This window comes from Capricornis sumatraensis, chromosome 2 (genome assembly GCF_032405125.1).
Source record: "Capricornis sumatraensis isolate serow.1 chromosome 2, serow.2, whole genome shotgun sequence".
NCBI classification, from domain to species: domain Eukaryota; kingdom Metazoa; phylum Chordata; class Mammalia; order Artiodactyla; family Bovidae; genus Capricornis; species Capricornis sumatraensis.
The window spans coordinates 170,824,930-170,851,818 of NC_091070.1; the positions used below are offsets into that span (position 1 = coordinate 170,824,930).

General features: G+C 38.7%; 1 protein-coding gene across 1 annotated transcript in view; it reads left to right on the plus strand.

Annotated features, from left to right (window-relative positions):
• Window positions 1-26,889, plus strand: part of ERICH3 (glutamate rich 3) — a 93,220-nt gene that overhangs the window by 49,473 nt on the left and 16,858 nt on the right. Inside the window, 3 exon segments of the mRNA XM_068961185.1 lie at window positions 6,386-6,687; window positions 12,800-13,036; window positions 23,335-23,795. Coding sequence (XP_068817286.1) covers window positions 6,386-6,687; window positions 12,800-13,036; window positions 23,335-23,795 — 1,000 coding nt within the window.

Below are 26,889 nucleotides of genomic sequence, written 5' to 3' on the forward strand. Positions count from 1 at the left end.
TGGAAAAGATTGAAGGCAAAAGGAGAAGGGCATGGCAGAGGATAAAATGGTTAGAAAACATCGTCGTCTCAATGGACATGAATCTGAGCAAACTCTGGGAGATAGTGAAGAATAGAGGAGCCTGGCATGCTGCAGTCCATCAGGTCTCAAAGAGTCAGAAACAACTTAGTGACTGAACAATGTCAACAAATAAAATGGTTTTGATATTTACGAATAAAGTCTATTCAGTCAGTCAGTTCAGTCACTCACTTGTGTTCAACTCTGTGATCCCATGGACTGCAGCAGGTTAGGCTTCCTGTTCATCACCAGCTCCCGGAGCCTAGTCAGATTCATGTCCATAGTGTCAGTGATGCCGTTCAACCATCTCATCCTCTGTTGTCCCCTTCTCCTCCCACCTTCAATCTTTCCCAGCATCAGGGTCTTTTCAAATGAGTCAGTTCTTCGCATCAGGTGGCCAAAGTATTGGAGTTTCAGCTTCAGCATCAGTCCTTCCAATGAATATTCAGGGCTGATTCCTTTAGGATGGACTGGTTGAATCTACTAGCTGTCCAAGAAACTCTCAAGAGTCTTCTCCAGCACCACAGTTCAAAAGGATCAATTCTTTGGCACTCAGCTTTCATTAACTCTCACATCCATACATGACTACCAGAAAAACCATGGCTTTGACTAGGTGGACCTTTGTTAGTGAAGAAATGTCTCTGCTTTTTAATATGATGTCTAGGTTGGTCATAGCTTTTCTTTCAAAGAGCAAGCGTCTTTTAATTTCATGGCTGCAGTCACCATCTGCAGATTTTGGAGACCAAAAAAATAAAGTCTTTCATTGTTTCCATGTTTATGCATCTATTTACCTTGAAGTGATGGGACCAGATTCCATGATCTTAGTTTTCTGAATGTTGAGTTTTAAGCCAACTTTTTTACTTTCCTCTTTCACTTTCATCAACAGGTTCTTTAATTCTTTGCTTTCTGCCATAAGGGTGTTGTCATCTGCATATCTGAGGTTATTGATATTTCTTCCTGCAGTCTTGATTGCAGCTTGCGCTTCATTCAGCCCAGCATTTCTTATGATGTACTCTGCATATAAGTTAAATAAGCAGGGTGACAATATACAACCTTGATGTACTCCTTTCCCAATTTGGAAAAGTATATTGTTCCATGTCCAGTTCCAACTGTTGCTTCTTGATCTGCATACAGATTTCTCAGGAGGTAGGTCAGGTGGTCTGGTATTCCCATCTCTTTCAGAATTTTCCACAGTTTGTTGTGATCTACACAGTCGAAGGCTTTGGCATAGTCAATAAAGCAGAAGTAGATGTTTTTCTGGAACTCTCTTGCTTTTTCGATGATGTTGGCAATTTGATCTCTGGTTCCTCTGCCTTTTCTAAATCCAGCTTGAACATCTGGAACATTCACGGTTCACACACTGTTGAAGCCTGTCGTGGAGAATTTTGAGCATTACTTTGCTAGCATGTGAGATGAGTGCAATTGTGCGGTAGTTTGAGCATTCTTTGGCATTGTCTTTGGGAGTGGAATGAAAACAGACCTTTTCCAGCCCTGTGGCCACTGCTGAGTTTTCCAAATTTGCTGGCATATTGAGTGCAGCACTTTCACAGCATCATCATCCAGGATTTGAAACAGCTCAAAAGGAATTCTGTCACCTCCACTAACTTTGTTCATAGTGATGCTTCCTAAGGTCCACTGGACTTCAGACTCCAGGATGTCTGGCTCTAGGTGAGTGATCACACCATCGTGGTTATCTGGGTTGAAGATCTTTTATGCATAGTCCTTGTCACTGCAGATGGTGACTGCAGCCATGAAATTAAAAGACGCTTACTCCTTGGAAGAAAAGTTATGACCAACCTAGATAGCATATTCAAAAGCAGAGACATTATTTTTCTGACTAAGGTCCGTCTAGTCAAGGCTATGGTTTTTCCAGTAGTCATGTATGGATGTGAGAGTTGGACTGTGAAGAAGGCTGAGCGCCGAAGAATTGAGGCTTTTGAACTGTGGTGTTGGAGAAGACTCTTTAGAGTCCCTTGGACTGCAAGGAGATCCAACCAGTCCATTCTGAAGGAGATCAACCCTGGGATTTCTTTGGAAGGAATGATGCTAAAGCTGAAACTCCAGTACTTTGGCCACCTCATGCAAAGAGTTGACTCATTGGAAAAGACTCTGATGCTGGGAGGGACTGGGGACAGGAGGAGAAGGGGATGACAGAGGATGAGATGGCTGGATGGCATCACTGACTCGATGGACGTGAATTTGAGTGAACTCTGGGAGATGGTGATGGGTAGGGAGGCCTGGTGTGCTGCAATTCATGGGGCCGCAAAGAGTCAGACATGACTGAGCAACTGAACTGAACTGAACTGAACTGAACTGTGTATTCTTGCTGCCTGTTTATATCTTCTGCTTCTGTTAGGTCCATAAGATTTCTGTCCTTTATTGTGCTCATATTTACATGAAATGTTCCCTTGAGATCTCTAATTTTCTTGAAGAGATCTCTAGGCTTTCCCATTCTGTTGTTTTCCTCTATTTCTTTGCACTGATTGCTGAGGAAGGCTTTCTTATCTCTCCTTGGTATTCTTTGGAATCTGCATTCAAATGGGTATATCTCACCTTTGCTCCTTTGCCTTTTGCATCTTCTTTTCTCAGCTATTTGTAAGGCCTTGTCAGACAACCATTTTGCCTTTCTTTTTCTTGGGGGTGGTTTTGATCACTGCCACTTGTACAATGTCACAAACCTCTGTCCATAGTTCTTCAGGCATTCTGTCTCTCAGATCTAATTCCTTGAATCTATTTGTCACTTCCACCTTATAATTGTAAGGGAGTTGATTTAGGTCATACCTGAATGGTCTAATGGTTTTCCCTACTTTCTAAGTTTGAATTTGGCAATAAGGAGTTCATGATCTGAGCCACAGTTAGCTCCCAGTCTTATTTTTGCTTACTTTATAGAGCTTCTCCATCTTTTGCTGCAAAGAAGATAACCATTCTGATTTCAGTATTGAGCATCTGGTGATGCCCATGTGTAGAGTCTTCTCTTGTGTTGTTGGAAGAGGTTGTTTGCTATGACCAGTGTTTTCTTTTGGCAAAACTCTGTTAGCCTTTGACCTGCTTTGTTTTGTACTCCAAGGCTGAATTTGCCTGTTACTCCAGGTAACTCTTGATCCTCAACTAAAATGCACAGTTCTCATAGGACATTGGTTTTCAATGTTTTGTTAGCTTCATAATCATTTCTCTGAATAAAATCTGTGAATGTCCCAAGAAGAACATGTGGTGTCATTAGATGTGTCCCTACTGCAGCTCAGGTGAAAGGCGATTCAATGCAGATTGGTTTAAATGGGGCAGGGATGGACCAGTGAGGGCTACAGCCTTGCTTGTTTGGTTCTGCTCTACTTGAGATGACTTTGTTTATTCCAGAAGCACCAACACTGAAGAACTCCAGTAAAAGTTAAAACTATCCTTCAGGAGACTGATATCACTGATAATCTATAACTTTTGTCACACCCATAATAATACCTTTCTTTAGTTATTTTGAGCGATGTGCTTTCCTTCTCCCAGTTTGTTAAAAATGAAGTTCATTTTAACTCATTTAAAAAATACTGGTTCCTTGAACTTTTATTATGAGAAGGAGGGCAACTAAAACAATAGGGTGTTCTATTTTTAAGAAGTGATTTGGAATACCTGTTTTGAGGTCCTTAGAAAACAAGAAAAGTTCAGCAGTGTTCATTACCAATGTGTGGAGGTTCCACACTGGTACCCATCCCTCAATCATGGGACCTCTTTGAAGAGGCATAGTAGTTATTTTCAGTTGCTAAAGTGAAACACAGGAAGAAAAATTGCCTAACCAAGTAGAATGCATACTGCTTTGAGCTTCAGTAATCAGAATCAACACCTCAAATTATACTCAGAAGTCAAATAGGTAGTCAGCGACGAGGAGAGCACAGATGTTACCCACTTTGTTTGTCTAATTCCCTTAAGCAGATGGGCCATAAAACGTCTGCACAGGCAGTAGGGAGGCATCAAAGCCTCTACACAGTCACAACATAAACTGAAAGTAACAGCATATCAGAGGCTCCAAATCAATGGATTTGGTGTTGCCATTGATAAGGGAAGAACAGCTTGAACAGAAGGCAATGGTAGTAATCATAGTCTTTGAAGATTCATGACACCTTTATTCCAAGGAAAGCAATGTGCTGAGTATATCATCATTATAGTTGAGAAATACTTTATCATGCTAATATGGGTAAGGTAAGTGTGTTCTTATTATCCCATTTTTCACAGCCCCTGATAGTTACTTTGAGTGCCTATCCATTTAGCCTTATTTTATGGGGAGATAGTGAAAGGATAAGTGATTAACTAAGCCCTCATATTTGCTACTGCTAGTCTAGGGGTGGCTGAAATTTAGTACGATCTTCATTTGAAGAGATTGCCATTAGTTTTGATTCACACTGAGATGATTTTCAGATTTTTACATATTGCTTTGATTCTTCCTGGACTGACAAGTCTTGACTACATTCTAATCCCACTCTAATTGGCTCAGTTCACCAAGAGTTGTGTGACATGGAGAGAAAGAACTGGGCAAAGTTCTAGAGGAGGAGTAGGGAGACCAGTAACTACCAGGCACCTGTTTCGGGTAACAGATTGTCTCTAGGCCTGGTAAAATCTTCTCCACGTTGTGTTAGTCTCTGGTGAGAGTGTGAGTACTTGCCCTGGTGGTAAGCCCAGACGTGTGACATTTGTCTGTGTAAGCAGTCATCTGAGAAGACTGTAGCTGTAATTTATTAATATGGGTGTACTTCAGTGTGAGGTGATGGACTCTAATAGTCATGAGCTGAAATCCAGTTTCATCACTGACCTGCTGGGTGAACCTGGGCAAGTCATGGAACCCTTAAAGCCTCAGTTTCTTCATTTGTAAAGTGATGATGATAATTCTTAATTGGTCTGTAGGGGAATGTATCCTATAAGATCATGTATACAAAGTACTTAGCAAAGAGATTGGCACAGAAGGAGCGCTTGATACTTTTATTGTTATCATAGTCATATTTATTAATGTATATTATCATAATTACAATTCCTATTTTGATATTATCTTGAGAAACAGGAAAAAAACTATAGAAGAATTTATTGATCTTAACTTTTTTATAACTGATTTTTTAAAATATTTTTTAATGTCTTAATACATTCATGTCATCTGCTGGCTCACTAGATTTGAATTTGAATGACCGTATGACCTCTAGAGATCATTGCCATTTTCAAAACACAAAAACTTATTGCGAACAAAAATCAACAAAAGTTTGTGGTACAGGTTTCAAAGTTGTTATGTGTTAGTTGCTCAGTTGTGTCTCTTTGCAACCCTATGGACTATAGCCTACCAGGCTCCTCTGTCCATGGAATTCTCTAGGCAAGAATACTGGAGTGGGTTACCATTTCCTTCTCCAGAGGATCTTCCTGACCCAGGGATCGGAACCCAGGTCTCCTGGTTTGCAGGCAGATTCTTTATCGTCTGAGCCACCAGGGAAGCCCACAGGCTTCAAAAGACCTTTCTAAAAGTAATGATGACAGTTCTATTACAATAAGCATTCAGGCTCCTGAAGTATTTCTTTGCTGCCGCTGCTGCTAAGTCACTTCAGTCGCGTCCGACTCTGTGCGACCCTATAGATGGCCTCCTACCAGGCTCCTCTGTCCCTGGGATTCTACCGGCAAGAACACTGGAGTGGGTTGCCATTTCCTTCTCCAATGCATGAAAGTGAAGAGTGAAAGTGAAGTCGCTCAGTCATGTCCAACTCTTAGCGACCTCATGGACTTCAGCCTACCAGGCTCCTCTGTCCATGGGATTTTCCAGGCAAGAGTACTTTAAAGGGTGCAAAAATATTTGACTGTGTTTCTAAAAATCTATTATTTAGATTCAACCTTATATATAAGTCTTTTTTTGATTGTGATGTTGGAATAATAAATTATCAAAGACTGAATGATGTCTTCTGATAACTTTTATCGCAGCTTCCTCTTACTGATAAACCTGAATGTACATTTATCACATAATTCTTATTTAAAGACTTAAATATCTATCTATATATCTCTCTACCTGACTCTGTTATAGAGCCAAAAATATACTTTAAGGCACAAAGCTTAGTTTGAGACTATAATTCGTAGTTATTAAGTTACTTCCTTTTCTTGTTTATTATTGTAGGAAAAACTAAGAATATTTTTGTATTTACTTAGAAGATTGTTATATTAATAAGGAAAAAGTGGTTAATTTGTAATTAACTATGTACACTATGATAAATATGTTTCTTGTAACATTTCTTACTGGGGTAAGAGAAGTAGTCTAAAGATCTTTGCGGTTCTGCTGTGCATAAAGATTAATCACACTTTATGTTAATGTTTTTCCTAGGTGCATTATTGCAATGGGCCTTGACAAAAAATCAACTTCTCCAAAACCCAGGAAAGAAAAGAACACTGAGAAAAAAGAGGGACAGAAGAAAGGTGAGGGGAAACTGAGGAAGGATAGAGAGTACCTGATACCAAGAAGGAGAGATATGGAGGGGAGCAAAGCCTCAGCTTCAGTCATTGCTTCAGCTCAAGAACTACATGCAGGGCTCAGTGAAGTGAGAACTGCTGTGGAAGAAATGGAATGTAAAGAAAAACCAGGGCAAGATGTCTGGGAAGATGACCAAGAAAACGTATTTAAATACGGTAATGCATGGCACTGTTTTCTTTTGTTGTTGCTGTTGTTTTGTTGAAGTCTTTAGAATGTAATTATGAAAATTTGCAAAAATATCCATTGAATGTTGTTACTCAGTTTTGATCTTCATGCAACTCTGTTGCAAGGAGGACTCTCCCTGATCACCTTCCTCCACTGTTTTGCGAGGAGTACTATGTGAGTTGGGGTTCCCTTGTTGAGTTGGGCTTCCCTTGTTGAGTTGGGCTCTGTTGGTGAAGAATCTGCCTGCAATGTGGGAGACCTGTGTTCTAACCCTGGGTTGGGAAGATCCCCTGGAGAAGGGAAAGGCTACCCACTCCAGTATCCTGGCCTAAAGAATTCCATGGACTGTACAGTCCATGGGGTCGCAAAGAGTCGGATGCGACTCAGCGACTTTTCACTTTCAGTCTGTGTGAGTTGTCTTAGAGGAGGGCTGCCTAACTCCAGGAGGTTGGAGGTGCATGTAGGGGAGGCAAGGAAGAGTTTCTGTCTGTGTGGGCAGAGGCTCTGTTCACTTCTGCAGGGAGAGACCAGAATTTCACTTATTTTTCTCAGTATCTGATGTATTTGAACTGTGGTGTTGGGGAAGACTCTTGAGAGTCCCTTGGACTGCAAGGAGATCCAACCAGTCCATTCTAAAGGAAATCAGTCCTGAATATTCATTGGAAGGACTGATGCTGAAGCTGAAACTCCAATACTTTGGCCACCTGATGTGAAGAACTGACTCATTTGAAAAGACCGTAATGCTGGGAAAGATTGAAGGCAGGAGGAGAAGGGGACGACAGAGGATGAGGTGGTTGGATGGCATCACTGACTCAATGGACATGTGTTTGAGTAAATTCCGGGAGCTGGTGATGGACAGGGAGGTCTGGTGTGCTGCAGTCCATGGGGTCACAAAGAGTCGGACATGACTGAGCAACTGAACTGAACTGAACTGATGTATTTACTTTGATGAAATTGATACTTTGGCATCAGGAAGGCACAGCCTGTATGATTATACAATGAAAGAATATTCCATAACCAAAAACATTTGAAAATATAGGCCTGGGGTCCTGGAGCCTGTCTGCATTTCTTTTTTTTTTCTTCCCTTGCCTTCCCTCTCCTCCCCTTCCCTTCCCTCCTCTCCTCCTTCCTCTGCATCTTCTCCCTTCTAATCCTCCTCTTCTGCCTCCTTCTTCTTTATTTCCCCTCTAAACATACACATACACACACATATTTATGTGTGTGTGTATATATATATATCTCCTTACCTTATATATATATATACACATCCTCATCTTTTGATGTTGTTGTTATTGTTCAGTCACTAAGTCATGTCCAACTCTTTGCAACCCCATTAACTGCAGCATTCTAAGCTTTCCTGTCCTTCACTATCTCCCAGAATTTTCTCAAACTCATGCCCATTGAGTCAGTGATGCTATCCAACCATCTCATTTTCAGTCACTCTTGTCTCCTCTTGTGCTCCATTGTTCCCAGCATCAGGATCTTTTCCATCAGGTGGCCAAAGTATTGGCGCTTCAACTTCAGCATCACTCCTTCCAATAAATATTCATGGTTGATTTACTTTAGGATTGACGGGTTTGATCTCCTTGCTGTCAGGAGTCTTCTCCAGCATCACAGTTCAAAAGCATCAATTCTAAGACATTTCAGCTTTCTATATGGTCTAACTCTCATATTTGTACATGACTATGAGAAAAACCACAGCTTTGACTACATGGACCTTTGCTGCAAAGTAATGTCTCTGCTGTTTAATACACTGTCTAGTTTTGTCATAGCTTTCCTTTCATGTAGTAGATATTATTACTCTCTCCATTTTAAGAAAATAAGGCTCAGACATACAGAGAGAAAGTAGCAGAGCTAGGATTCATACTGTAGGAAAGGAAAAATGACTTTCCCTCTACGCATCTTAGGTTCATTAGCTGTGTCCATGTAAATAAAACCAATAGGAGATTAAAAAGGGAAAACAGAAGTTTGTTAGCAGGTGCATTGTGCATATGGATGGGAGCACTCAAAGCTGAGTAACTCAAAGTGGTGGTTAGAACTTGGGCTTATACGGCATCTAATAGAAGAATAATACATTTTTTCAAGAAGTGACAAGGCAAAGGAAAAGAACTTTGAGCAAATATTATGTGGAAACTAACGTTATATAAGGGCTAGGTTCAGTGAAATTTATGTTGATTGCTCTGGTGCCATCTCTGAGCTGTTAAGGATCAGAGTTGCCTCCTATGATTAACTTCTGTCCTTCCTGGGAGAGAGGAAAGGGGAGACACTTTCAAAAATTTATGTCCTGGGATTTCCTGGTGGTCCAGTTGTTAAGAAGCCACTTTCCAATGTAGGGTACATGGTTTGATCCCTGGTCCAGGAAGATCCTAGATGCTATCGGGGCAGCTAAGCCCCTGCATCACAACTACTGACACCATGTACTCTAGAGCCCTTGCTCTACAATATGAGATGCTACCGCAGTGAGAAGTCTGTGCACCACAACTAGAGAGTAGCCCCTGCTCTCAGCAACCAGAGAAAGCCCTTGCACAGCAAGGAAGACCCAGCACAGTTAAAAAACAAATTAATTAAGAGAAAAATTTATGCCTTGCTTTTAGGGAAATAGGATGAGGGCTGAGAGCTCTTCTATTTACAACTTCTCAGTTGCCTTCAGCTCAAAATAATCCTTATGCCCAAGTGGCATAGTGTGTGGTGGCATACTCTGCTACCTTTAATACCCAGTAAGTTGACTCCAGTGAATATTCAGGGTTGATTTCCTTTAAGATTGACTGGTTTGATCTCCTTGCAGTCCAAGGGACTCAAGAGTCTTCTCCAGCACCACAGTTCGAAAGCATCAGTTCTTTAGAGCTCAGCCTTCTCTATGGTCCAACTCTCACATCAGTACATGACTACTGGAAAAACGATAGCTTTGACTATATGGACCTTTGTTGGCAAGGTGATGTCTCTGCTTTTTTAATACACTGTCTACGTTTGTCATAGCTTTTCTTCCAATGAGCAATGGTGCAGTCACTGTCTGCACTGATTTTGGAGCCCCAAAAAATAAAGTCTGTCACTGTTTCCATTTTTTCCCCATCTATTTCAGAACATATAGGTATGTTTATTTGGGCCATGTTCAATTTCTGTACTTTTTTTCTTAAACCAAAATGGTGCTATGAGTAACATACTTTATGCCTGTAATACAGCTTTTCTCAAGATCTTTATAATGGATTTTAAATGCCCATTTCCATTTAAAAGAAAGAAGAAAAAGCTGATAAAGTCTTCTGCTCTCTATAAAACAGTCACTGATAGTCAGGGCAGCAAGAAGCCTGTGTGGAGGTCAGCCAGGCAGAGTTGCGGCTGGATTGATGTTGACCTTGCACTGACTTGCTTCCTCATTAGTGGGGATGGTAAACAACAACCTAATTACATTCTCAGGGAGAATAAAGATGAAAGGGAGAAACAGAAGAAATTATGAAAAGGGATCCAGAAAGCAGGCCACTAGTTCATTTATACTGAAAACATGGGTAGACAGATGAAGGAGTTGTTTTGAGCTCTGATACTAATGCAGAGCTCCTGGTTAATAGAAGACTAGTATTTAACTGTGATGATAGAACAAAGCTGGGGCAGCCTTGAATTTCCTATTTGAGAGAAAGCACTGAAGCTCCTGCCAAAAAGGATGCAGGGATTTTTCCTTTGCTTCAATAATATAACTGCAATTGTATCCTAATTGTGGACACTGTACTTCTCTCATTTTAATCAGGTGCCATCATTAGAGTGTATTGCTGTCAATATAGCACATATTGTGTGTGATTTCTCCTGTTCTACCAACTCCCTCCACTCCCCAGTCAATCACAATTACTACTAATCTCTAATATTTATTTGGGCTTCCCTGATGGCTCAGAGGTAAAGAACCCACCTGTCAGTGCAGGAGACCAGGATTTGATCCCTGAGTGGGCAAGATCCCCTGGAGAAGGAGATTACAACTCCAACATTTTTGCCTGGGAAATCCCATGGACAGAGGAGCCTGGCAGGCTCCAGTCCATGGGGTCATAAAAGAATCAGACACAACTTAGCAACTAAAACAACAAAATAATATTTGTTAGGTACCTACTTTCTTTGGCACTATACTAAGCACATTTTAAGCATTGTTGCTTTTAATATTCCCCAGTTTTGTGAGGCAGGTACCACTCATACCATAAATGAAGAAACTGAAACTTAAAGATGTTCAGCAAATTGACTGAGGTCACACAGCTGTGTTTGGTGCCTGGACACATGACAGTGTGACTCCAAAACCCTCCTATTTCACCACTCTGTAATAGTTGATGAAATTGAAGCAATTTATCCATGTACTATCTGCCCCTGCTTATCCTATGACCAGCAGCAAATACCTGTTTCTGATGTGTTTCTCTGTGTGTGTGTGTGTTCTGCGGCTAACTTCAGCTACTCCCTAGGAAGTCTTCCACAATATCCAAATGACTTTCCTCTCTTAAATTTGACTGTATTCCACTTGTTTGACATTATTTCACATTATTAATCAAGAGTCTTATATAAAAATCTATAGCAATCAAGCCCAATAGTATTAAAACTAAACTTACTGAGGGTTATGTATAAAAACTATTCAAATGTAAGTACAGTATTTCTTGTGTATCTATGTCTTATTTCCTCTACAAAAATTGGAGATCCATTGATAGGCAGGGACTGTGTTACTGTAATGCCTTTTACCTTGCAATTTTATCCTCTTCCACATGGGAAGTTCTCAATAAAGAGAAGCTTACTGGACCAAATGAGGAGTTATCCTCTTACTTGGCCTGAAATATTTGAATCAAGGTATTTGTTTTTATTAGTACTTTCTGTTTGTATTATGCAATATAAACCAAATTTTTCATCTTCTTGCTTATTTTATAATTTTGTCCTACTGATAATTTGCATTTCTCTTTTTATATATTAACTCCCTTTCATGAAAATATTCTCACAATTTCTCTTTGTTTGCTTTTTTTGTTACAGTTTTTGATTTCACTTTTCTTCTAACATGACCCTCATACCTTCTCTGCATTAAAAGAGCTTTCTATATATGCACAGGGCATGCATTTCTGAATTAAGTTTCTCTCATTGTGGCAGAGTGGACCACTCTCAAGTAATTACCCAAGAGGCCCCCACCACTGGAGAAGAAACCAGACTAATAACTAAAACACAGAAAAAGGAAAATGTTTATTTTCCCTGTAATCTTTATTTTAAAGATAATTGTTTATTTGCTTAATTGGTTCTGCATGAAATCTTTTTGCTCTCTATCCTTGGCATGCTGTCACTTCAAGATTTTTAGTTTTTGGTGGAAGAAAAAGGGGAATAATTAAATATGAAAGGTGAAAAATTATAACCACAGGGGACAGATGGCGTTTATCTGATGTGACAGATTCCTTTTCCTGCTGCAGATGTGTTACACTTCTGTAGGGAATGAAGCAATTCATGATTGTGACAAACATACTCTATTTTATAAGAATTTTTATCCTTGGAATGTAATTATTTTATTGATTGTAGGAATGAATAATGCATATGATTTCAGTTCTAGCCCAGGTATAAAATCCTTCATAATGCCTTTTTGATGTCCATTTGGTGCTCTCAAAGAATTTACTATTCACAGTGTTACTTCTCAGGGCCTTTGGGCTTGATTAATTGAATTTTTCTACTTCACTATTCATTAACTTGATATCCAAATATTTTGAACATTCTTCCTATAAAATATGACCTCACTGGGTCTCCAAATTAACTTTCATTATTATAATCCTGTTCTCTTCATTTTTAATTTATTTCTAATTTATTGTTTTCTATCGAGTTCTTCTCTTGTCCATTTTGGTTATTGTAGATGACGATGTCCATTTGTAAATGAGCTTTTATTAGGTTTCAGGCTTGTCATTTGGAGCTTCATTTCTTTAGTGCTCTTGTATATGTAACTGATTGCTATCTTTGATCATTTGCTATTAGTTTTCCATGTTCACTAATTGTGTGAAAAGAAGTGAAGAAAGGCCCAGAGAGCAGAGGATAATGGAGTCAAAGTCCTCATTAAAGTGAAACGGGCTCAGTATTAGGGATTCTATTTTCATTCTCATAGTGGAGATTTTCTTTTCTCAGAATATGAAGAAGATTTTGAAGCAGACGAGGAGAAACAAGATGGGAAAGCTAATGAAGAAGGACAGGCTGATGATCAAATGAATGAAATGTCAAAGTCACCCTCAGATGATGAAAAAGATCATTTAGACCCTGAAAGGGAAAGTGAAACCTCTTTGTGGAAGGCACCAGATGCTGATGACAATGTGAAAGATGAGGGTGATGGATGCTCGGAGAGTGAATTGGAAGATGATAAACAAGGCAAGTTGTTTAGCTTATCATGTGACATAGGCTGTTTAGCAAGTGTACTCGCTACTTTCCCTTATATTTAATGAGATAATCCTCTTTTAAGACTATTTAGAATGTGATACCCTTACCAGAAGATGCTGGTCAACCCATCTTCCAGAGATACCCATTATGGAATCCTTTCTCTTTAATTTGCTGGGATTTTTCAGCAAGGTGTCAGGTAAAACTTGTAGTGACATATCTCCTGTTTACTTAGGAAGTTACCTCATTAAAATTTTTTTTTTCAATGTTCTCTTATGTGCACACACATATAGACCATTTCTTTTGGCTTTGGAAAATGAAAAGTGGTTCCTGTTCAATTAAAGGAAAGTTGAAAATTTCTCCCTTATTTGTGCTCATTATTTATTTATTTTTTTTAATTTACTTTGAACAGAAGATGCTGGTATATCAGTTTGTGGAAAGATTGATAAAATTTCCCCTTTATAATATTTAAGCTTAAATGACTCAGAATTTCATAGGAAAAATACATAATATTTCAGGTAGATAAAAAACCCTCATCATCTTTAGCATGTCTTGAATTTTTAAGATTTTTTAAAACATGTTAAGTTACTAAGATAATACCCAAAGAAGGAATCCATTTCTGGCTTTGTCCCTTGAAAATATTTGGGCAAGGTTATGTAGGTCTTAGTAAATAAATGATATTTCTTCCCTGGTACATTCTGGCATTTTATCAATGATAATAATAGCCTCTTATGTTTAAGTGTATGTATGTCTATGGAGTTTGCTTTAAACTAGAGAAATGAGGTCACATTATGATTTTTTGAATTGCTGCCCATTTTCTCCATTTTTCACCTCTCAAATTTTTTCCTGTATAAAAATATCAAGAGTTTGAATTCAAGGAATATATTTGAATTATACAAAATAAGAGTAAATTAAGTAATGAAGTAATCACAAGAGCAAATAATTTGTCACTTCACTTTGTCCTCTTCAAGAAAGAATTTAAGAAAACCTATCCTAAAATGTCATGCAGACATACACAGGGCAATAAAATAAAGAACAGAAATTATTTAGAGTAAGAGAGAAGATAATTTTGCTAGGAGCTGCATAAGGGATCATGACTACCCTCGAGTTAAAATAATCCTGAGCTTTCTGATAGTAAAAGCAGAGTGAAGCAATGTGAAAAACACAGTGTGAAAAACTAGAATGACTTTAACTTTCAATACATTTGAAAAGATTTGCTGCCATTTAAACTACACTTGAAAGAGCTACTGTATATTAATAGTCAGGCATTGAAAATTTTTAGTAAAGTCTTAAATTAAGCCTTTTAAATTTCTCAGTACTTAACATTTTATATTTCTAGGCATGCCTAATATATGTTTCTTTTCTCATCTTGAATGTAAATGTTGAATTTAATTCATATTCCTATATGATATAGAAAAACTTAAAAGAATTCTATGGAAAAGTGATGTCACCTGAATCCTATTTTAAAGAAACTACTTGAATCTGGAAAAAGATTGAAAATATGTTTGTATATAAATATAATCTAGTCAAAACAAGGAGAAACTCAATTTTTTATCTCTTCAATGATGGTGGGGAATTGTCGTCTATTGATTTTATAAAGTCAGTACATTATTTCAATATATGGTCATCTGAGGATTATTTTTGTGCTGTGTAATCAATTTCCTTCCTGGGATCAAATGAATTTCTTCCAAGATAGATTTTTTTTGTATGTTCAAGCAGACAAAGATATATGCAATACTTGAATTTTACTTGGAGGGAAAGCTTTAATCATTTAGACCTGTAATTATTGAATAGCTGACAATGATGGGTAAGCTTTAACACTGAATACTGCTTGCATTTAAATAACTGGAATTCCATGTTTAGGAAAGTATCCTATAGGTATTGTTTATAAGACTCTATTTTGTGCCGAGTTCATATAAACTATTTTACATGAACTATCTGATTTACCTCAAACAACTTTTAAAAAAGCAGGTACTTTTTGCCTCCATTTTATAAGTAAAGAAACTTGGAAATAATGAGATTAAGTAACTCATACAGCTGGAAAGTGGTGGAGCCAAGATGCAAAATTCAGAGCCTGGATTTTGGAGAAAAACAATGTAACATTTCTCCAAATCAGTCAACATCTACTTTTCTAAAATTAATGCAAACCCCTCTAATAAAAGGATTTTGTCCCCTTAAGAATGTATATTTTAAAGAGGCATTTATCTTGAGCTCTTCATCTCATTCTATTTTTTAGTTTCTGTTTTGGGCTTTTGTTTTGCTTTTAAACAGAAGAAAATAAAATTGAGAAAATTTAATTTTACCTAAATTTACCTTTCTCTTCCATTGATCTACTCCCCGGCCTGTTGCTCATTTCCAGTTCATTGCCCTCCTCTTCCATGAGACTCTCCTACTTCCACAGCCTTCACTGAGCTCTTTATTTTATGAAACTTTATCCTGCCATAATTCATTTTCCACTTACAGTTTCATGTGTGTTAAATTTTGCCTTTCAAATTAATCACCCAAATTAATAACACACAGATTAATTATACTACAAAAGCTAGCACTGTGTTGTTTCTGTTATTTCTCACAGAGGCAGTTTCCTAAAGGATATTTTGTGACTATTAAGAATTACTTGATTAACACCAACAGTCCCCACATACTTTTGTCAGTGCCATGCTATCTAGTTACATTTACACTACGTGATTATTATTAGAATTTTATTCAAAACATTGTATAGAGCTAGCTGCATAAGGTAGGTATAGAATACATAATATTTTAAATCGTTATGTGGTGAAAACTATCAGAACATATAGAATCTAGTCCACAATGTTGGGACATTTAAAAGCCCCAAATTAAACTGGTTAACTATTTTTCTTTCATGACATTTTTGAACAATCCTTTTTAAGAGCTCCTTTGCATTCTTGATATTTACATTTAAACTTTGCCATTATTCTGCAGTAAAAATCTCATTGCTTATTACCGTTTCTTTCTTCCACCTACAGGCTCTTTTATTTTCCATCCCATTATTTTGATAACCTGACCCTGTGTTATTCAAAAACATGCTTTTTAGCATGCAGAGTATCAGAATTAGAGATTTCATCCGGCAAACAAGAAATGTGTATTAAAAATGATAATGACATAATAGATTCCTTGGTTCGCTCTATTGAAAAGCCAGACAGCATTTCATCTTCAAAAGTCTAAGAGGCATATTGTGACCACCGCATCCTAGACACTGGTACATCCTTTTTGTTGACATGATTAAGAATCTTGCTGGTAGTGTTTGGATGTGTTTCATTTGAACCTGCCTGCACCTGTTCCCAGAGGGCAAACAATTGCCCAGGCTGTCACTCCTGTGACAAGTCGGCCCCATTTAAACTGCCAGCGAACAATTGTATCGGCCTGCCTTGATGAATACCCTGTGCTGAGCAGCTCACAAGTGATGGAGTGCCAGGGACTGAGCACCCACTAAGAGAAGACCCTACTTTGGGAATGATGTGTGAGACTTCCCTTCATTTAAAAAGAATGACAGCTTCCTTTTCTCTGCGTTTGTGTTGACAGCCCCGGGAGCTAATTCACCACTTGAAAATATATTGTCATAGATAAATGTTATAAGGTTGAGGGGGAAAGTGTCATGTTGCTGAGAACAGACTTTTGTGGGCAGTTTGGATGATAGTACTTATGAGTAAGAGGTAAAGACTAAATAGCTCCTTATGAGAAAGAGAACAGGGGGGAAGCGGAGAGAGAGAGAGAGGTGGCATCTGTTCCTATAACACAAAGAAAGGAACAAGAATTAAAGCAATTTTTTTTCTAGTAAGAAAGATAATATTGCACTTGTGCTATTTTTCACTCTATTGAAGCAGTCGGCCTTAAATACTTAAAAAATCTCAGTGTCACAAAAATATTCTCTTTACTTGACATACTTCAATATCTCACTCTTCCTTTCTGGGTCTGACTATGGGCTTGAAGAGATGCATATGAGGGAATGATGCTCCTTCTATGTTGAAATTGTATATGCCCTGAAACCACACTCTATGGACTTCAGTAATTCTTAGATCACAGAGGGTTAGGGGAAGATTGTACGCAGCTTTTGGTCAGAAATCTGCATTTTTTTGCATGGTTAGTCACGTTTTAATTGTTCCTAGCTGTAAGAATTCCTCATTTTTATCTTCACTTTTGGATCACTGAAGTAGGAAGTCATGACTTTCAGATGGATACTTAAATGCAGCATCATCTTTTAGTTCACATAAGTTACTTATCTATGAGGTGCTTCTCTATAGTTTTGAATCTGCCTTGTACATGGCAGTGATATTATTGAGACACTCAATAAAATCTTGTGAAATGCATGGCTGGTGGACTACATTAATGGATAAATTGAAAAAGACTTAAGCAGCACGATGTGATACATGATTTGATTATATTCTCAGTATTTTAAGTATTCATATTAATGTTTAGAAAACCCAATTAAAGTTAAATATGGAGGAACTTTTAAGCTTGCTTCTTCTCCTCCTGCTACATCTGAATTTACTTTAGATATTTATTCTTACAATGTACTGTATATATTTATCTTACTGATGAATTGATAATGAACTCATTTCATTATCAAGGGAGGACATATGTTCTCCCTTACACCAAATACAAACATGTCATTGAAAATGTGAAAGTGTTAGTTGCTCACTTGTGTCCAACTCTTTGAAACCCCATGGACTGTAGCCAACCAGGCTCCTCTGTCCATGGAATTCTTTAGGTGAGAATACTGGAGTGGGTAGCCATTCCCTTCTCCAGGGGATCTTCCAGACCCAGGGATTGAACTCGGGTGGAAACATCTCATTACAAAAGCAGTATTTTACAAAAATTGTTCCTTTATAGTTAATGGACAGTGGATAGTATTTAACTTGTGTAGTTTTTACCTTCTAACACAAGAAAAAGAAGATAAGTATTCCTTGGGATTAAATGAATTGCTTGTAAAGTGCTTACCTCATTGCTTGGTGTAGAGTAGGTGCATAATCATGATCAGGCTTTGTCTTATTTTCCTCATTAAATGGTGACTATGACTACTATTCATAATATAATGTACAGGGGGAAATCACAAGAAAGAAATTTATTAGAATGTACTTGTCATGCCTTAGGAAGCATCACTACAAACAAAGCTAGTGGAGGTGATGGAATTCCAGTTGAGTTATTTCAAATCCTGAAAGATGATGCTGTGAAAGTGCTGCACTCAATATTTCAGCAAATTTGGAAAACTCAGCAGTGGCCACAGGACTGGAAAAGGTCAGTTTTCATTCCAATCCCAAAGAAAGGCAATGCCAAAGAATGCTCAAACTACTGCACAATTGCACTCATTTCACACTCTAGTAAAGTAATGCTCAAAATTCCCCAAGCCAGGCTTCAGCAATACGTGAACCGTGAACTTCCAGATGTTCAAGCTGGTTTTAGAAAAGGCAGAGGAACCAGAGATCAAATTGCCAACATCCGCTGGATCATGGAAAAAGCAAGAGAGTTCCAGAAAAACATTTACTTCTGCTTTATTGACTATGCCAAAGCCTTTGACTGTGTGGATCACAGCAAACTGTGGAAAATTCTGAAAGAGATGGGAAACCCAGACCATCTGACCTGCCTCTTGAGAAACCTGTATGCAGGTCAGGAAGCAACAGTTAGAACTGGACCTGGAACAACAGACTGGTTCCAAATAGGAAAAGGAGTACATCAAGGCCGTATATTGTCACCCTGCTTATTTAACTTCTATGCAGAGTACATCATGAGAAATGTGGGGCTGGAGGAAGCACAATCTGGAATCAAGATTGCCAGGAGAAATACCAATAACCTCAGATATGCAGATGACACTACCCTTATGGCAGAAAGTGAAGAACTAAAGAACCTCTTGATGAAAGTGAAAGAGGAGAGTGAAAAAGTTGGCTTAAAGCTCAACATTCAGAAAACGAAGATCATGGCATCTGTTCCCATCACTTCATGGGAAATAGATGGGGAAACAGTGGAAACAGTGTCTGACTTTATTTTTGGGGGCTCCAAAATCACTGCAGATGGTGATTGCAGCCATGAAATCAAAAGACGCTTGCTCCTTGGAAGAAAAGTTATGACCAACCTAGGCAGCATATTGAAAGGTAGAGACATTACTTTGCCAACAAAGGTCAGTCTAGTCAAGGCTTTTGTTTTTCCAGTGATCATGTATGGATGTGATAGTTGGACTATAAAGCAATCTGAGCCCTGAAAAACTGATGCTCTTGAACCGTGGTGTTGGAGAAGACTCTTGAGAGTCCCTTGGACTGCAAGGAGATCCAACCAGTCCATCCTAAAGGAGATCAGTCCTGGGTGTTCATTGGAAGGACTGATGTTGAAGTTGAAACTCCAATACTTTGGCCACCTGGTGCGAAGAGCTGACTCACTTGAAAACACCCTGATGCTGGGAAAGATTGAGGGCAGGAGGAGAAGGGGATGAGAGAGGATGAGATGGCATGGCATCACCAACTCAATGGACACGGGTTTGGGTAAACTTTCGGAGTTGGTGATGGACAGGAAGGCCTGGTGTGCCGTGGTTCAGGGGGTTGCAGAGTTGGACATGACTGTACAACTGAATTATCATGTATGATATTAGGGAAGAAGACTGAAAATCATAAAGAAATTATTATTTGATTTGGTGAGATTAATTTTATCATGTAATTTCTATAATTATTTATTGAGAACAATAGGTAGAATTTACAGCCAAGAAAATAGAGGCTTAGAGAAGTAGCAAAACCAAAGTTGTAGGTAATGAGTAGCTTAGTCATGATTGGAGCACCTAGGGTTGTCTTACAGAAAAGCATAGTGTTTTCTCTCAATCTCATGTGTGAAATAGTGATGTAAAAGAAGAAATTATTATCACTGAGTAGTTATGATGACATAAAGAGAAAAGATAGTGAAGGGATTTGGGGTCTGATTGAATGTGGAGAGAGAAAAGTTCGGGATCCTTCTTAGGAGGTAGAACTGTGGCACCAAACATGATGTCTTTAGCAGAGGACTTAGGGAACGGGTGCTAGTCAGGTCCCTACCATGGAGACCAAGGGTAAATTCTTAGCATCAGTACCTAAAGGAGCATTGAAGAGACAAACGGAATTTTGGTAGGAAGCAGTGCATGTTCAGTTGCTCAGTTGTGTCTGACTCTTTGCAACCCCATGGACTGTGTAGCCCACCAGGCTCCTCTGCCCATGGAATTTTCCAGGCAAGAATCCTGGAGTGGGTTGCCATTTCCTACTCCAGGTAGGAGACAGAGCTCTCTCCTACCATGCCTCTAAGACAGATTTTTTTCCCTCCTGATTAAAAAAATTACAATTTACGTGTCTGCTCTCAAACTTCCTTTATATAAAAATTTTCACATAAAAACTTTATTTCTAAGAGAATAAATAAAATTAGTGCTGAAAATCCCATTCTGTGGCCCTAAAGCATCTTGAGCTTTTTTGGAGGCAAAGCCTTGCCCCAGCATCTGTATGAAGATGAAAATAAGAAATGAGAGTGAAACAAGATTATGCAGGGAGGTTGGAGAGAAATTTGAAAACTGAAATGAGTTTATAAGGGAGGTCAGATAGCCTCGCCATTCATTCTGCTGATCTTTCTTCTCTCAAGGATTGATTCAAAAATGAACCATAGCTCGTTTCAGCCTTTGAAATAAAATAATCAATTAATAGAAGCTGCTAAAGAAAGAGGAGCCCTCATTTTTTAAATTATATAAACAACACTGAGAGCCAAAGGAAATGGCAACCTACTCCAGTGTTCATGCCTGGAGAATCCTAGGGACAGGGGAGCCTGGTGGGCTGCTGTCTATGGGGTCGCACAGAGGCGGACATGACTGAAGTGACTTAGCAGCAGCAGAGCCAAAAGTGAGCATCTTCATGTCAACATTCAGATGGTAGATATGGATAATTTTGGATGTATGCTGCTGTTGCTGATGCTAAGTCTCTTCAGTCGTGTCTGACTCTGTGCGACCACATAGATGGCAGCCCACCAGGCTCCCCCATCCCTGGGAATCTCCAGGCAAGAATACTGGAGTGGGTTGCCATTTCCTTCTCCAATGCATGAAAGTGAAAAGTGAAAGTGAAGTTGCTCAGTTGTGTCCGACTCTGTGAGACCCCATAGACAGCAGCCCACCAGGCTCCTCCGTCCATGGGATTTTCCAGGCAAGAGTACTGGAGTGGGGTGCCATTGCCTTCTCCTTGGATGTATAACAAGTATCAATATAACATTGTGTCCTAGCTAATTGTGCAGTTAATGAAAACCACTGATCAAACCACTAGCAAACAGGAGTTGTTTTTCTTTTCTTAAAAAAAACAAATGTGAGACACACTGAAGAGAGGGGGAGATCATAGTCCTTGAAGTTTCTCAACTAGTACAACAAATAAGATAGAGAACGTCTGTCCTTGATCGGTACATTCCCTACCGAGAAACAGCGCATCTAGATCTTATACAACAGAGATAAAAAATGAGCCGCTGAAGTATGTGACTCCTTTGAGAAACAGTGGTCATCTGGTGCCTGTCAAGGTAGTTGAGTGATAAGAACAAATGGAATTGTACTTAAGGGGTTCTGTTGCTTAAAGGCTTTTTGGAGTTTGTTTTTTACTGCTGTGTAGCATCTCTGAAATCTTTGTGGAGACTCTGATATGTCTCAGTGACTATACTTAAATTGCTAAACCTTGTCATGGGGAGCCGTTGGGGCTGGAGGGAAGAGGATAAGAGTAAAGACAGGTATTTCTTCCCTTAAACTCTGCCTCAGCTGCTACAGCCATCTGGGTAGCTGCCAAGCAGAAAAGAAATAAACAGAAAAAAAGAGTCCCAAGCACACAGAGAAGAGAAAAACAAGAAAGCTAAGCAGCTTGTGAGTGTGGGTTCTTTCATTTGGAAAAAAAAAAAAATGTATTCGATAAAAATCAATTATAACATGGATCTATTTGGTTAAAAAAAAATCAAAGGCAAGTTTGTATTTTTCTGGCCCATGGCAGTGTATGCCGTGACATTGAGGCAGCACATCTTCCTTATAGAGTCAGTGTGTGTGTGACTGTCTTGGAGATACTTTAAAGTGTTTGCAGGGAGCAAATGCTAAACCATTTTTGGCTGTGGTAAGTTCCTAGACTGGGTATCTGTCGCTTCACATCAGTGTACTTCATAAATCTCCTAGAATCTTTTACTGATTCTGTATGCCCACTTCCAGCTCTGCGTCCTCTGTCTTCTTCAGAGGACAGCCCTGGTCTACTGGGTTGGCTTCATCCTCAGGCACAAAGAGCTTGGAAGTGTCAAGGAGTCTATGTCCCCCCAGGGTGGCTGGTAGCCATGTCTAACTGGAGCAGAGTGTGTGAGCCCAGAGTCCTCCAGGGAGGAAAAATTCTAATATAATTTAGACTTCAGAGTTTCCCCTGAGTGTGGCTGAGGCTGAGACATTGCTTGAAATAGCTCCCTTGATTGACTTCTTCCCTTCCCTTCCCTGCTTCCCCCACACTGGAAGAACTTCTCCTGGAGCATATTCTTATTTCATCACTTGCCTGTGCATCCTCATCTCAGCATCTGCTTCTGGGGAACCCGAAAAAAGACATTTCCTTCTACACACACACATGTGCACATGCACACACACAAGCATTATTTCAAAATATTTATTAAGTAGTTATTATGCAAATACAAAGATAACTGATGCTGGGAAAGATTGAGGGCAGGAGGAGAAGGGGGCGACAGAGGATGAAATGGTTGGATGGCATCACTGACTCAGTGGACATGAATCTGAGCAAACTCCAGGAAATGGTGAAGGATAGGGAAGCATGGAATGCTGCAGTCCATGGGGTCACAAAGAGTCAGATACATCTGAGTGACTGAACAATAACAATGATGGATATTTGTACCATACTCAGCTACCAGACTATACTAGTATGCAGTAGATAAAATTGGTGTTGCAATAGATAAAAATATAAACTTTATGTACAGAGAATACTGTGGCTACCCAAGATGATAATGAAATAAGTGCTCCTGCTGAACAAGTAAAAGATTATTCCCTTTCTTCTATAACAAAACAGATAGTTTTTTTCCAATGATATGGCTTTCAAAAAATAAATACTATTTAAAATAAATGTGACTTTCTACTAAAAATTTTTATAGACTCACAGATTACATAGATTTTTCTTTATCATGATAAGTATGTGGAATATATGGGAAAAGGGAATCAAATCTACTAAACTATATTTAAAATGTCAATATGATTAATTATGAACAGAATTTCCACAATTATTAAATTTTCCCTTATGAAAATACAGTGATATCATCATTTTTATTTTTCATAGATGGAAAAACTGCTTCGTCAACCTCATCCAGAAGTCACCCATATTCTAGTTCTAGTGAAGGTGAATCTGCACTGGGGGACCAGGAGACCCATGCTGGAAACAGTCCAAGTGAAAGTGTCACAAGTCCATCTTCTCAAGAGTTGAGTGAAAATGATCAGCCAGGAAAAACCTACCTTCCAACTGAAGATTCTCCAGAAATTGAAGAACAAGAAATAATAAAAACAGATGTGGAGACCAAGCCTCTGCTGATAGAGGAAAATTTGGAGAATGTTCTTGAACAAGAAGCAGAGAAAGGAACTGGAGTGATTGCAGAGACCTTATTTGAGAAGTCCAGGGAACATGTTTCCAAGGAAGAAAAAGAAAACAGTAAGAATAAGCTTTGGGAAGAAAGCACTGCTAAGGTGAAGGACAAAAAGGCAGGTCCCCATAGGGTGGATAAAGGTGGTAAGTATGGCCTTTGAGTTGACCTGCCATTGTCCCTGTGCATGGAACCTGATCTTGATCACTGCATTCTGCCAAAGCTTGGGAAATACTGTTGTGATAATGCCAGAAGGATTCAATTTTTTTCCTATTTCTCTCTATGTCACATAACCATACATGTATTTTCAGCTTTCTGTTTTCCTTCTACTGCATTTTAAAAATTACTTGATAATTCTTATATAGCTTGTCTCCTATTTTCTGTAATTCCTTCCTATGGCAGTTCTATCTCAAAAATCAAATAAAATACAATACATGTCTGAAGGCAAGGGTATGCGTGGCTTCTTAGATGTTATTTAATATTAGCAATGTCATTTGTTCTTTTCTAAATATGCAGTCATCTGTATATATAGCTAACACTGATAGATGCTTCCTATGTAATAGTGCTAAGCACTTACATATAGAAACTCACCTAATCCTCACAATGGTCCAATATACCCATGAGTTAGGTTCTCTTGTCATTGTCTCTTTTTTTAACAGATGACAAAATTGTGGTTTGGAGAGGTTAAGTAAGATATCAAGGATCATATAGATAATAAGAAACATTCCTAGAACATGAATTTAGGGAGAGTGGCTCCAGTTTCTGAACATCTCCTATTGCATCTGTGCAGTAGGAATTTAGAGTTAAATGAAAATTTAAAGATTTCATAGAAATCTCCAAACTTCATTTTGAGTTGTCTGAAGTTGAGTAACTTTCTGATCCAGATGTTTTCTGGGTGTATAGGAAGTTCAATGTGACACTGAAAGTCTTAAGACGTATCCCAGGATGATCAGGCCCTGATACGACAGGCAGTGGAAGGTCTGATGCTTTTTCAACACTAGGAGGACAGTTAAAGGACTGAGTTGTGTCCTGTGGATATTTGGCTCTCACATAGCACCCCATGCCTTATATCTCTCCCATCTCTCCATCTGTCTTCTCTACCAACATAGTGAGCATTCTTTTTGACTCCAACGTAAAATTTGTTGTCACATTTTAATATTACTAAAATCCATCTATGTTTTAAATCTTATGAATATTTTTAATGTCTATAATTTTTTTTTAGAAACTTAAAAGCTGTTATTAAACCACTGGGGCCCATATCCAGGAATTGAGGATGTCAAATAGTTATCTTTCCATTCAACTATCATCATTAACCTTCTGCCATGCACCATGGTCACTAAGAAATGTGTAAGAGAGAGTTTCACTAGAAAAGACCCTGATTCTGGGACAGAATTGAAGGCAGGAGAGAACAGGAATGACAGAGGATGAGATGGTTGGATGGCATCATCGACTCAATGGACATGTGTTTGAGTAAACTCTGGGAGTTGGTGATGGACAGGGAGGCCTGGTGTGCTGCAGTCCATGGGGTCGCAAAGAGGCGGACATGACTGAGTAATTGAACTGAACTGAACTGAACTGAAGAGAGGGTTTCATCCACAAAATATTAAAAGGAAGGCTTGGCATATACATAACTGGACAAGGTCAGTAGTCATGTATAAAACCAGAGAAAGAACAAATGAAAGTTTCAAAGGAAGAGAAGGCCCATTTGATAAAGAACACCTAGAAAGTTTTCATGAAGGACATATTTGAGGACTTTAGAGGTTAGATAAGATTTTGAAGGTGGGATGGAGGAGGATAAAAGCATACTGAATATGGGGAAGTAGCAAGGGATATTAGCTTAGTTTTTTTTTTTTTTAGTTCAGTAGCTAAGTCATGTCCAACTCTTTGCGATCTCATGAATCGCAGCATGCCAGGCCTCCCTGTCCATCACCAACTCCCGGAGGTCACTCAGACTCGCTTCCATCGAGTCAGTGATACCATCCAGCCATCTCATCCTCTGTCGTCCCCTTCTCCTCCTGCCCCCAATCCCTCCCAGCATCAAAGTCTTTTCCAATGAGTCAACTCTTCGCATGAGGTGGCCAAAGTAGTGGAGTTTCAGCTTTAGCATCATTCCTTCCAAAGAAATCCCAGGGTTGATCTCCTTCAGAATGGACTGTTTGGATCTCCTTGCAGTCCAAGGGACTCTCAAGAGTCTTCTCCAACACCACAGTTCAAAAGCATCAATTCTTCGGCGCTCAGCCTTCTCTCCAGTAGGATATTAGCTTAGAATAAGTTAAAAACTCTGATGAACAGTTTGACAAACTTCAGCCCACAGGCTGAATCTGGCCTACCACTTTTCTTTTTGTACTGCCTGGGAGCTAAGAAATTTTTTTTTTTCGTTTTTAAATGATTGGAAAAAATCAAAGGAATATGTGATAACTTATGAAAATTATATTAAATTAATATTACAGTTCCAGAAAATAAAGTTTCATTGAAAAGAGTCATGCTTATTTATTTACATATTCTCTGTTGCAGCTTTTGCTCTACAAGGACAGAGTTGAGTAGCTGCAACAGAGACTTTATGGCCCTCGAAGCCCTCAGGATTCACTGTCTGGCCCTTCACAGGAAAAGTTTGCCAATCTCTGTGCTAGAATTATAACATTAAGACCCTCTACATTTTCAAAATGATTTGCCATATGTGAGTTAGGATTCCTATTAAAATACATTTAAAGCTCTTTAATAAAATAATTCAAAAGTTTGATCTTGGATTTCATCATTCAGTTCTGGTACATGGAATATAATCTAGAATATTTGTACAATTTAGCACACTGTTGACCCAAAAGGTGGCATGTTAAAGTTCAGTAGCAACCTTGACATTATTATTTCATTTATTTCTGCATCAGAAAACTAGATTGTTTACTTGGATTTATGAAAGTAGACAGCTTTCTGTAAACTAATCTGCACATAATGTGGGCTCTAATTAGGTGATGCATAGACTAATAGAAGCATTCAACTAGAATCATGTCACTTGGAAAAGCGTGGGTTTTCCCTCTGGATTTGTGAAATGAAAAGTGTACAGCTTTATTGTTTTTCTCAACTATTTTGGGAAATCTGTGTTCTTGACTTGATTGCTTCTATAGTTTTAAAACATTTTGTTATCTTTTCATTCAAATGAGTTCAACATTAGATGGCAAGGTTTATGACTTTCTTATGATCTAATGTACAAAGAACTATGGCTAGAGGTTCGTGACATATTACAGGAGGCAGTGATCAAGATC